The 13,322-nt window shown below is 29.6% G+C and overlaps 1 protein-coding gene and 1 pseudogene across 1 annotated transcript; one reads left to right on the top strand and one right to left on the bottom strand.

The window, feature by feature from the left end:
• Positions 1-160: 160 nt before the first annotated feature.
• Positions 161-2,275, bottom strand: LOC120218216 (annotated as a pseudogene).
• A 7,693-nt stretch (positions 2,276-9,968) lies between these two features.
• LOC120218064 (PLASMODESMATA CALLOSE-BINDING PROTEIN 1-like) lies at positions 9,969-11,600 on the top strand. The gene is made up of 3 exons (XM_039215054.1): positions 9,969-10,357; positions 10,434-10,467; positions 11,348-11,600. Exons 1-3 carry the CDS (start codon positions 10,042-10,044, stop codon positions 11,598-11,600), a joined length of 603 nt encoding a protein of 200 aa, XP_039070985.1. The 5' UTR covers positions 9,969-10,041.
• The last annotated feature ends 1,722 nt before the right edge of the window (positions 11,601-13,322 follow it).

The following is a 13,322-nucleotide window of genomic DNA, read 5'->3' as shown; positions in this document are numbered from 1 at the left end:
CATTACTTGTAATGTGAATCACGTACTAGATTTGAAGAGAAATTTGATTTCATTAAGTATTCTAGATTTAAAAAAAAAAATACAAGTACATTGTTGAAATTTAGAGATAAAATTACTATTGCTCTTTTTTAGAGATAAAAATATTTTACAATAACATTTGTCAAATTTTAGCCAATACATGAAATCACATACACAAGAATGACATAATATGTTGCAAATGCAAGCAATAGACTATTTAATTTGGTGGATATCACTCGGGTTCTTAGGATTTGCATACTTTAAACCATCATTATGCAGTGAGTGAAGTATTACTTGAATTCCATGTTGTGGCTGAAGGGTGAGAGAAGCAACGGGTGAGTGGACATAGGCAGGGGAGAGGGTAATGGTGTAACGTTGTAGAATCATGGAGATAGCAATCTTCGTCTCCGTCATTGCGAATGCCATACCGACACAAGATCGAGGTCCCAATCCAAAAGGGAAAAACGCGGTCGCATTGTATTTCGTAGCTTCAGCGATCCCTTCAGCAAATCTCTCCGGTTTAAAAAGATGAACGTCGTCTCCCCATAGTTGAGGATCATGGTGAGATGTAATACTTACAATCTGAAGGTCTATATCAGCAGGCAAGACTAGCTTCCCCACTGAACTTGTTTTTCAATTCTTCTCATCATGCCATTTGGTTGACCATACAATCTTAGAGTTTCGTTAATGATTATCGTCATCTGTTTGTAAAATTAAAAGATAACATTAGCATACAAAATAATTTTTTTAACTCGATTCAACTCGATGCTTACAGTTTTGAGTTTGACGATGCCTTCAGAACGGGGATTTTGGTCGCCAAATATGTCAATAACCTCTCTTCTTGCTTTTTCTTGCCAATCTCCATAGATTGCTAAAAGGAAGACTGTCCATCCAAGCAAGGAATTAACAGTTTCCTGTCCAGCAAAGTAGAATGTTTTGCACTCATCTACCAAATCTTCTAATGAAAGCCTGTTTCTGTCATCCAAACCATGATAGGCATTCAATAGCAACCCGAAGAAATCATTTCCGAAGCCTTCGACTTCTCCATTTACAACTCTGTTTTCTCTACTCTTAACGATCTCCATCACGCAATCTCGTATCCCTTCGCTAGCTTTTCCGACTCGAGCAAATCAGCAGTTTTCCAGAATTTGCTGCAAGAAAAGTCAGCCAGAGATGGGTCAAGGGGACTGACAGGGTGATCGTCCCCTGAAAATTATAATTTCTCATATAATTCAATTGTTTTTTATATCGATAATCTGTTTTCGTCCTATGATAATAAAGTGTCGGAAATTAAGCTGAGAGAGAACATACTTGATGAAAGGAATGCTAGTCTTAAACAGATTTCGGGTCAGGAGTATCGACAACTTGTTCAACATGTCGAAAATCTCTCTCCTTCCAAGTAACTGCTTCCGAAAGCTGTTCTTGATATCACTTCCGAAGTTAACAATCTAAATTCACGGAATACTTCGATCTCTCTTCCTTCTCCACCTTCCCACTTTTCGAGCATAGTTTCGACGCTGGAAATTATTGCCGGAGTCATGTTCTGCCCGAACAATATAAATTTAGCCAACAAATATGCTTGATCTGTTTGTAAAAATATTGAATGGCTTAATCTGGGACGCTTTACCTTTAAGCTTTCCCCATGGAAAGCGTGATTAGCCAGCTTTCGACGCTTCACCCACTTTTCCCCTTGGATTAAAACAAGACCATTCCCAAGGAGCTTCTTACCATAAATGGTAGGCTTCCTTTTTGGAAAACTGTTTTCATTGTTTTTCATTACCTCTTTGACGAGTTCAGCTTCTGTAATCACTAGTTGGGGTCGAACACCGTTCCAGTAAAGAAAATTCTTCCCTAATCACGCGAAAAAAAATAAAGGTGAATTTTATCAAATTATAGAAAAAAAGGTGAATTTTTGCATTATACCAGTAAAGAAATTTTTTCCAGAAATTATAGTGAAAAACGTGCATAGATCTTACCATATTTGTTGATCCAGGAGTAGAGATGTGGCTGCACTTTGGGAAATATATCATGGCTCAACCCCATAGCTTTGCTCATTGTTTCCATTCTCATTTTACTAACTTCTTTGTTGTTTCCATGGATGAATCTGTAAGGAGGTCCATTGATTCCCTGTGAATTCAGCACTTGCTGTATACGGAGAGGTATCCACAAGTAATCATAAAGGAACTTCATCAAAGCTATGACGAGAAAAGCACATGAGACAACAATTACAATCTCCATCAATTCACCCTTTTTTCTTCTGAATTCTGATGGTATTTTGAATTAGAATTTTCTCAATAGCAGTTGACTTGTGAACTCTGGTTTTCTTTTTAATATATACATATAATATTTTGAAGCTATTTTATATTTCTATGTTTTGCCGCATGCAGAAGCGAATGTAAGTGGAATCTAACTGGGCAAGCCGGCCCAAATATATATTAGGGTAAACTACACGTTTAGTATTTAAACTATCAGTTTTATTCCGCTTTAGTACTTAAACTTTAATTTTTTTAAATTATACCTAACGTTTAGTTTAGATTTCAATAATTGGTACCCCACAATTAAAAACTTAATGTTGATATTGATGTGTCACCATAAAGTAACATCCCATCATTATTGAAAAATAAAATAAATACCATGTTAGCAATTTTTTTAAATTTTTAATATGGGTTACTAAATTGAAACTTAAACTAAACGTTAGGTATGATTTTAAAAAATTAAAGTTTGGGTATCAAAACAAAACAAAAGTAATAGTTTAGGTACTAAATGTGTAGTTTATCCTATTTTTATTATGATCGTAGTTATAATTTGGATAAAATACACTATTGATCATGGAATTATATCAAAATATTATAAAATAGTAATAAATTTTGATAAGTTTAAGGATCGTTTTGTAATAGTTTAGTAAGTTTAATAACTATTTTGTAATAATATGATAAATTTTAATGACCATTTCATAATCATTTGAAAATTTTAATGACCGTTTTATAATATGTGAAAGTTCATTAACTAAAAAACCACATGACATAGTTCAGAAAATAGATTTTTTTTGGAATCTATTGTTGAAGTGAAATAAGAAAAATGAAACCAAAAAAATGTAATTATAAAGTTTAAATTGAAACTGTCTACAATTCAAGGATCAAATTGGAAATTAACCATTCTTTAACCAGCCAAATCAATTGGGTAACGAGAGACGACGATTTAGTGATAAATTATAATAAATTAATAACATAAGTGATCGATTTTTTTTTTTGAATTTCGATGGTCAAACGTAAATAAAATCGAAACAATGTGATCAAGCTTGTAATTTACCCAAATACAAGTTCATGCCTAATATTTGTCCAAGAATAATTTGCCAACGCTACCAAACAGATAAAAGGAAATGTCTAATATCAGTATGTGATCGGCCGTTTTAAAAGGGGTTGCATGTTGACCGCCTAGGCCACGAGTTTCTTTTTTTTCATTTGAATTTCATTTCCCTTTTTATTCTAATTAATTTTTAATCTTTATTTTTTTTATAAATCATCGAAACTCGAACCTATTAACCGATTTTAATGATAAATGTTATTTTCTCTAAAAATTTCAGATTCGAACAGTTGCGGATTGTGTGTGCATTTATTGTTAATTGACTAAGAAAATTCTAAATATATATTTTTTGTAATCACCATATACTAATAAAAAATAAATCACCAATAATCGATTTCATTAATTGATTAATCTATACATGTATGACTAGTGACGGATATAGAAATATTTTTGCGGGTGGACGCATATATATTAACATCATAAATATTGTATACAAGTAGGGTCGGTTCTGACAATTTTTAGGCTCCAGGCGAAAATTAAAAAAATAGGCCCCTGATATAAAAAAATAAAAAATATCTAATATAAATATTTTATTAGATTTTTTAAAATTAAAAAAATAGTAATGCATTACAATATAAAAGATGTCAAAAAATATATTTAAGAATACAAATACTTATAAAAAAATATTACATTCGAATATTTTAATGCAAAACCATTGATGATAATATCAACATCAATGATTTCCAACATATTTTTTTCAATACATTACATAGCATTTGAAAATGAAAGAATGATATTTTCTAGAATTTGAAAATATAAAATTAAAAGAAAGAATTGAAAACATGATCTACTTAGAATTTTAAGAACAATCTTCAATATATTCAAGCACCATAATTGATAACAAACAATTGTGACTTTACGTGTGATACAAATATGATAAATTAAAAAATGAGAATAATAATTTTCAGATGAATCGTGAAACATGAAAGAGAAAAAAACATACTAATTATACTTAAATTTTTTCCTCTCATTAAGTTTTAAAAAAATAATGTTAATAAATTTTTTCATTGATATGAAAAATCTGGAAAGAGATTTGGTGAATTGATAGTGGGAATTTGGAAATACCAAAATTAAAGAATTCAATTGATTTTTTTTTTAATTTTGAGAAAGAAATATTAAATTAGAATTTTATGAAAGAATATTTTATTAACGTTAATATAAAATTCAATAAAGATAATTGACACCTTAATAAATTCATGAGCCCCATTATTTTATTGAGTAAATTATGTATTTAGTACCTAAATTACCAGTTTTGATTTGTTTTAATACGTAAGCTTTTAATTTTTTTCAAAATCATATGCAAAGTTTAGTTTTTGTTTCATCTTAATACATGACATTAAAAACTTTAGTTTTTTTTTATTTCATTTTAGTATCTATTCAAAATTTAACATTAAGTTTTATTTTTTATTTTAAATTTTAGGTACTAAAACAAATCAAAACTGATAGTTATGTACTAAACACGTTAAGTTTTTAACGACATGTACTAAAATAAAATTAAAACTAAAGGTTAGATATGATTTTTGAAAAAAAATTAAAAAATTAGGTACTAAAACAGATCGAAACAGATAGTATAGGTATTAAATGCATAAATTACTCTATTTTATTTTATAATCTTTTAATTTATTATCAGAAAAAAATATTATACTAAAGAAAAAAAATTGTGGGCCCTAGGCGGGTGCCCCTCCTGCCCTGGCCCAGGGCTGGCCCTGTATACAAAATGTGCATAAATAAAAATTTAGGTGAGTACAATCTTTAAAATGAGAAATAACTGAAGAAAAATCTGAATTTTAAGGTAAACGTGTGTCCAGTCCACCCTAAATAAACAATAGATCCACCACTATGTACGACAAAAGTTTATTATAAGAATAATCCTTCTAATCAATTCTATTTTATGAATAATATCAATATTTGAATATAAATATTATTTAAAAGATTAATGTACCATCTCGCTAAAACATGTAACTAATTACTTTCAATTATTTTTAAGGGTAAAGTATAGTAATGGTCATTGAACATTTCTAAAGATTGCATTTAGGTCCCCTAACTTTTAAAACTTGCAATACAGTACCCCAACATTTAATCTGTTTGCAATATGGTCCCACATCTATGAAAATTAGGGTAAATTATATAAATGGTCACTAAACTTTTTAGGTACTTGAATTTAGGTCCCCCAACTTTTAAAACTTAAAAAACAATCCTCAATTTCATTCTAAACCACAAATTCCAAAGTAATTCAATTTCATTTTAAAACCTAAATTCCAAAATAATTCAATTACATTATAAAACCCAAATTCTAAAATACTTCAATTTCTGTCTTTTTTTTATAAACGACGCCAATGTCACTAAATTATTAATTAATTTACTTTTATATTTAAAAACATATGATAATTTTTTAATATTAATTTAAAGACATGCAAATTTTTCAATAGTAAGAATATATGATAATAATTCATTTATTTAAAAATAAATATATTTCTAATTATTTGTGTATGTTTTTATATCTAATCATACGTGTTAATATATTTATATCTTTCATATAAATATTAAGACTACATAAATAGCAGAGTCAAAATTTTATATGAGTTATGTTAATTATAGTAATGATGTATAAATATATTTATTTTATATTATTTCTATTATAATTAAAATATAAATATTACCATTATAATTAAATATTTATTTACTTATTACATCGAATAATTTTTTGTAGAAAAATTATTTAATAAAATCATAAAAACACAATAAAAAAATAAACACTGAAGTTGACTACTTCAAAAATAAAATAAAAAAATTAATAATTTAATATAATATACCCTAAGTTGATGATAACAATCAACTCAAAAGAGATGGGGCTTGTGCCATTTCGTAAGGTACGTAAACTTTATATTTCATGGTCACATATTCTTTTAGTTCTAGCATGATCTATTTTTTAATTTTCTAATACACTTAACAAAATTATATTATAACTCGTTAAGTGGTTTCATAGGTAAAAAATGTTATTTTCTTTAAAAGTTTTAAATTCAAACAATCGTGTTTGTAGGGTATATCTATATTATTAATAAATTAAAAATTTTGAATAAATAATATCTTATAATCACATCAAACTATTAAAAAACTAAATTATAATTGAAATAAATAAAAATTATAAGGATGTCAATTGGGGATTTTGATTCTTAATTTTTTCATTGAGAGATTGTGTTTTTTATTCAATTTCTTCCATAATCATTTTTTATATTTAAATTATTGAAGGTCACTAAATTTACATTTACGAGGAGGGAGTGTATTTTTTTCTTCACAAAAGTAAAAAAATCAAAACGCTATCACGTTCTTAAAGATAATCTAGTATATTCCTCCTTAAATTGAAATATTTTAGAATTTGGGTTTTAGAATGTAATTGAATTATTTTGGAATTTAGGGTTTAGAATGAAATTAAATTACTTTGGAATTTGGGGTTTAGAATGAAATTGAGGAATGTTTTGTAAGTTTTAAAAAGTTAGGGGACCTAAATTGAAGTGCCTGAAAAATTCAGCGACCATTTATATAATTTACCCTAATTTTCATAGGTGCGGGACCATATTGCAAGTGGATTAAATGTTGGGGGACTGTATTGTAAGTTTTAAAAGTTGAGGGACCTAAATGCAAACTTCAGAAATGTTCATTGACCATTACTATACTTTACCCTATTTTTAAATATATATACACTAAATTTTCTTTTAATTTTTAAGAAGTATTTAAATAAATTAATTTTTTAATAAATTATTAAATAAGCCCTAAGTTTGTACTGATAGATTAATCATCATGTGTATATGTATATATGAGGCGGGATATGTTCCTACCACATATAATGTTTTAATTTTATATCCTTTTAGGATCGTTTGATGAGTCGATTGAAACTGACAGTAATAAATGAAAAGATATTTACTGAAAAAAGAAAATAAAGAAATAATCTCAGTCATTTATTTGTACTCATCTTACGATCATAAAAAGATATAAAAATAACAAATTTACGCTAAAATAGATTATGTAACATGTATCATGTCAGTAATTGAACACATATGAAAATATCACATCAACAATATGTGTTGACAGTTAATCAATTAACGTTTTTATTCAATATGGTCTGTTTTATCAAAAATTAAAACATTGGGACTAAAATATTCTCGAAAAAAGAATAGGGGTAAAGTAATTATTTATATAAACTTTAAGGGGTAATTTTGTCATTATATCAATAAATAACTAAATGCAAAATAGGCCGAAAGATACTTACAAACTAGACTCTAAGACCCAATGAACAAAAACCAAAACAATTGGATAGGAACTTATAGGAACCTATAAAACTAATGGATCATTATGATTTGACATGGACATTGAATCAATTAGTTCTTGTTCTTTCCGTATTCGATATATATAATAAATACTTATTAGAAAATTTATCGATTAGTAAAAAAGTATTTATACAATATCATAAAATAATTTTAGAATATGATTCTTTACATAAATTATTTTCTATTAAATAATTTACAATGAATCAAATAAATTTTTATTAACGATCTTAATCTCTAAATCTTAAATTCACAAGTCAAAAATTACCACAAGAAGTGTTAATTTCTCATGAAAATTCATTGCACGAGAGAATCTAGTAGCTCCAATTATAATGTACCACTCATAGCAAAATCAATGAGAATAAGAATCAATCAAATTTATCTAAAAATTTGGCATACTAATACTTTAATCTTCTTTAATAGTCGTTTCATCGAAGTTAGTTTTGAGGTATAGTATTTGTGTTTATGAAATAATATTCACTATTTGAATTTTCGAAATAAACACCTAAAATCCTTCAAATCCGAAATAGCCGCAAACTCTAAAGAATGATGGATTTGTTATATTTAATTTTGTCAATTTTTAAATGTGTTTTGAGATAAAAAAATTAATTCTATGAGAATTAAGAGAAGTGAAATATGAACGTTTTAATATTGATTTTGTCGCGAATGACAATCGGTGAAGGACAACGACTCACTGTTCGTAATGGTTGAAAAGTTCGGTGTTTTAAAATTAACCGTTTAGAAGTTTAGTGATATACACCCTAAAGCTTAATGTTTAAGATGACGTTATTTTGGGGGGACAATTTCAAAATTTTGAATTTGATTTGATTAATTATTTATGTATTAATTGTATTTATCTTAAAATTTTATGTGTATATATTTATAAATAAATAAATATATTGTTAATATAGGAAAATTTTATAATGCACGTTGTACACCGAAATACACTACTAATATGACACATCGATACATACCATTAACTAAATTGTCCTTATTACATAAATATGAAAAAAAATATAATGATATAACCATAATTAATCCTTTATTATTATTTAGTTTAAATTTTAATATGAATATAATTAAATTATATTTTTATTAAAAATTATAATTATTTCAAGAATTTTTATTTGTTTATGATTGGAACACTTCATTTATATAAATTTGCATATTCATCACAACAATAATCATCATAATCAACCATCGACGATTTTATTCATCGCCGGAAGATCATGTTTTTCGACCGTAGATTTAAATTCTTGTTCACCTAGTCCCCACCGATTTTTAGTTGCTTTACAACCACTCATCTTCCATCTTGTAAACAACCTTTATAAACAACCCCAAATTCACATTCACCCAAAAGATTACTGTCTAAAAAAATATTCGTAGCATCGGTTAATTCTTTATATGTAAACAATGACTTCAAATTGCCTAAACCGTCAGGTTCTGCCATTATTGGTAGTGAATGCACAAAATCACTTTTGAAACTAATTCCAATGAGAGGAGCTGAATATTGTGTCTTTGTATAAGATGAATTTATAAACATGTAATATTGATCAAAAAACATAAGATCCAATTACATATAAATTGAAAATTACCAATAATTTCTTAAGCAACTGAATAAACTAAAATGAAGCTGTGAAAAAATCTACATGATCTTGGGAAGAGCCTAGTGGGCATGGCATTACATAACTCGGCGATGAATTATATCGCCGACGGTTAGTTCGATGGTTGTTATTGGGATGAATATGTAAACTTATATAAATTAAGTGTTCCAATCATAAAAAAATAAAAAATCCTAAAATAATTATAATTTTAATAAAAACATAAATTAATTATATTCTTATTAAATTTAAATTAAATAATAATAAAAGATTAATTATGAATAAATCATTATATATTTTTTAATATTTATTTAATAAAGTCAATTTAATTAGTAATATACATCAATGTATCACGTTAATAGTATATTTCAATATTAGACGTACACTCTAAATTCATCCTAATATACGTGTATTTTTTTAAATACTTCCAGATACGCCCACGTTAATTTTTCCCGAAGATTCATTGCGTTAGAGAATCCAGTTCTACATAATCCAAGAGATCCAATTATAATGTACCATTCAAAGCAAAACCAACGAGAATCCAATACTTATTCGACGAATATCACATTATATTTTCTCTTTCCTTCGCCAATCCCGACCAAAACATATATAAATACAAAAGAAAAAGCTGCAAAACAAAAAGAAAACAAAGATCTCTTCCCCATTCCCTCTCTTTTATCAATCCATACTCTTTTTCTTTTATCTTCTCTCTTGCTTTACCAACTTAACTCTCTTCCATGGCAGCACCGATCTCAAAACCAGCATTGTTCTTCTTCCTCTCATTGCTGATAAACGCCTTCTCTTTTGCTCGAGCGCAGAGCTGGTGCGTGGCTCGGAGTGATGCGAGTAACCAGGCTCTGCAAACTGCACTCGACTATGTATGCAGCTTCGGTGCCGACTGCAACCCTATACAGTCCGATGGGCTTTGTTTTCTTCCGAATACCATCCAGGCTCATGCTTCTTATGCTTTCAATAGCTATTATCAACGTCGAGCAATGGCTCCTGGTTCATGTGACTTTGCCGGCACCGGCACTGTTGCTAAAACTGACCCCAGTTTGTTCTTTAGAAACCCTTCAAGTTTGTTTTTTTTTTTTCATTTTTTTTCTTATTTCGTTGGTTTTTTTTGTAGGTTATGGATCTTGTATGTACCCATCTTCTCAAAGGTATGTGTTTCTTTTTTCTCTTGAATTATGAAAAGAAAGAAACATTGTTCCATTTCCTTGTTCTTTTTGCTTTTGTTTATTAATGGGTGGCTTTAGAAGGAATTTGGTCTAATTTCTTGAGTTTCACGCATTCTTTCGATTACAGTCACTAGTACTGGTAAATAGTAATAATATAACAAAGTTGAATCAAATCTTCATAAGCAATATGGCCTTTGATTACAGTAACTAGTAATCAATGGCTAATACAAAATTTTATGATGGACTATAAATTTCTAGAAAATATATTAGAAATTGAAGGGTGTAAAATTATAAATTTTCAGACATACAAAATTAGATTATAAAAAAATTAAAAAATACTTAAATTATATAAAAATTTAAAACTTTTAAAGAGTGCGACTACTCTCGCTTAATCTATCCATTCAAGTAATGGAGTTACCTTTGGGTGCATTGGGTTAATGTTGTTAATATTGGTCAGGTGTAATGTACATGAATTTTTGGTTTTGAAGTATTTTGATCTTAATATTTTTATTTTAGGAACAAAAAATCATTATCGTTTGACTAAATAATTAGTTTAATCATTATTGTTTTTAGTATTTTAGCTCATAACGTTTCATTTTAGAGAAAAAAACTTTATTTTAGAGCATTGAGAGTTTGTTGAGTAACTATTTCCAATCAGAATCTTTTTACCTAACATAAAACATTAAGAGGCAAAATACTTAAAAAAATAGGACTAAAACGACTATTTAATCAATGTTAGAGATATTTTTTGTCATTATGCCTATTACTCAACATGTTGCTTAATATGTTGCTCTATAATCATCTGTAGTTCTTGTCTCTGCTCTTTTGTGATTTTAACAGCTTGGAGTCATGAAATTTCTAGGTCGGCCGGAGGGATTGCTACACTGGGGTCGGGGTCACGGAACAACCCGAACGTACCAACGACGACCACGACAAGTGCCCCGATCACTAGCGGAGATGGCGGTGCTGGGATAAATAACCATGGACTGACCCCTCCATTTCCAACAACAGAAGAATCTAAAGCTTCATTAGATGGCATAGTCACCACAAGCTCAACGTTCACCATGCTCTTACTTGTTATATCATTTATTTTCCACCCAGTATGGAACTTTTAAACCATGATGGGAAGAGGCGTTTTGTTAGAAGTTTGAGCCTTCTTTCTTAGCTTTGAATAAAATCATTCAATTTTATCCATAAGAACCTAAATTAAATATCTGCAGCATAATCAGGCTGCATGTCCCAGCAGAATTTACCAGGTGCTAAACCTGATGTGAAGTTAAACGCACAAAATCCACCCGTAAATTTATTCGGAGTCTTTGACGGTAGCTCGTCGGCATGTGTTATCACCATTTTCTCTCCGTTGCCGCCATCACCGACCGTGATATGAACAGAACCGCAAGGATCAGAGTTGAAATCATATACCCGGTTCGACTTCTCATAGGTATGAGCCTGGTGGTTATTGCCAAATGAACACACAAGCCATCAGTTGTCCAAGTGCACCCTCGGTGCTGTGTATGTGTTTTACCACGGAGGATGTCGTTTCGCGACCAGCCACAGAGTCACTTTTCAATCGACTTTCGCAAGGTCCGTCTTCAGCTACAGGTATTGATCCTCTGTTGAAAGAACACAGAGGTTAGCTCCCATGGCACTCGGTTATTGATCCTCTGTTGAAAGAACACAGAGGTTAGCTCCCATGGCACTCGGTTATTGATCCTCTGTTGAAAGAACACAGAGGTTAGCTCCCATGGCACTCGGTTTTACGGATGAGTACTTGATACAGGGTACTTATTTGACACCAATACACTAATTAGTCCCTCTGAACTCACCTGCATTAAAAGAATAATAGAACATCGACGACGTTCCGTTTTCTTCTGATGGAAATGCAAATCGAGTACTATAAGCTGCATAAGCCTTCTTCACGATCTGTTCTGCAATCCCGTCAAGGGAACGTTGGACATCAGAGGTTGCATAAATCTGACACATCAAGTAGACGCACTGGTTAACAACACGAGAGGTCGGGATGATGGCTCATCGGGTGACCGATTGTTGAAGTTGTATTATACGTAAGCCCCCCAAGTCTACGGCGATTACGATTCTTGCCAGATAACTCCTTGGACCGGATGCCGGCATTGTTCTGAAACAATGAACATCGCTCATTGCTGGGACTGATGGTTCTCTCCACATTGATAGTAATTCAAGGTGTTGGGTATCAAACATGTAGAGTTTCAGTTTGGTATAACATGTTACCTGATAACTGTTAAGATCACTAAAATATAATTAAAATATAATATACGAAAATTTCAAGGTTAATGTATTTTTTTGCCCCTGAACTTCGTAATGCAATTTAATTTAGTACCTTTTTTTCAGAGTTAGTATTTGAATTTGACAATTTTTTGAAATTTGGTCCTTAAATTTGATTTTAGTCCTTTTGATGACATAATGCTTTCAGATTGTACCACATTATCACAATATATAATATGGTACAATGAGTTAGATATCAATAATTTTAAGGATTAGAAAGATTTTTTATTTCGATCTAAATTAATTGATCAATAAATCAAATACCAATAATTCTATAAAAAAAAAACTAATGTAATTAACCAGTAGATAGAAGGAAGTTTCAAACTAACAATATCTTTTTTGGTACCAATTTGAAAACTAAGATACCTAATGTGTAATTAACCCCAACTTTAGTTAACTTATCTAGTGTGAGGCTCAAAAGGCCCCATCCTGAAATTACTCCTCTCTATTATACATTCAAAACCCAAACAAAGGCCCATTTGATAGATACATAATTGTTTTGGTAAAATTCTCTTTTAGTCCACGTACTACAAGTA

This window comes from Hibiscus syriacus, unplaced genomic scaffold (genome assembly GCF_006381635.1).
Source record: "Hibiscus syriacus cultivar Baekdansim isolate YM2019G1 unplaced genomic scaffold, ASM638163v2 tig00110195_pilon, whole genome shotgun sequence".
In the NCBI taxonomy this organism is placed as follows: Eukaryota; Viridiplantae; Streptophyta; class Magnoliopsida; order Malvales; family Malvaceae; genus Hibiscus; species Hibiscus syriacus.
Note: the sequence above shows the minus strand (reverse complement) of the source record. Positions and strands in the feature narration are given on the sequence as shown.

Excerpts from the sequence above, each read along its gene's own strand:
- LOC120218064 (XM_039215054.1), top strand. The coding sequence starts at position 10,042 with ATGGCAGCACCGATCTCAAAACCAGCATTGTTCTTCTTCCTCTCATTG. Across the intron at positions 10,358-10,433 it reads TGTTGCTAAAACTGACCCCA|GTTATGGATCTTGTATGTAC; the intron begins GTTTGTTCTTTA and ends TTTTTTTTGTAG. Across the intron at positions 10,468-11,347 it reads ATGTACCCATCTTCTCAAAG|GTCGGCCGGAGGGATTGCTA; the intron begins GTATGTGTTTCT and ends TGAAATTTCTAG.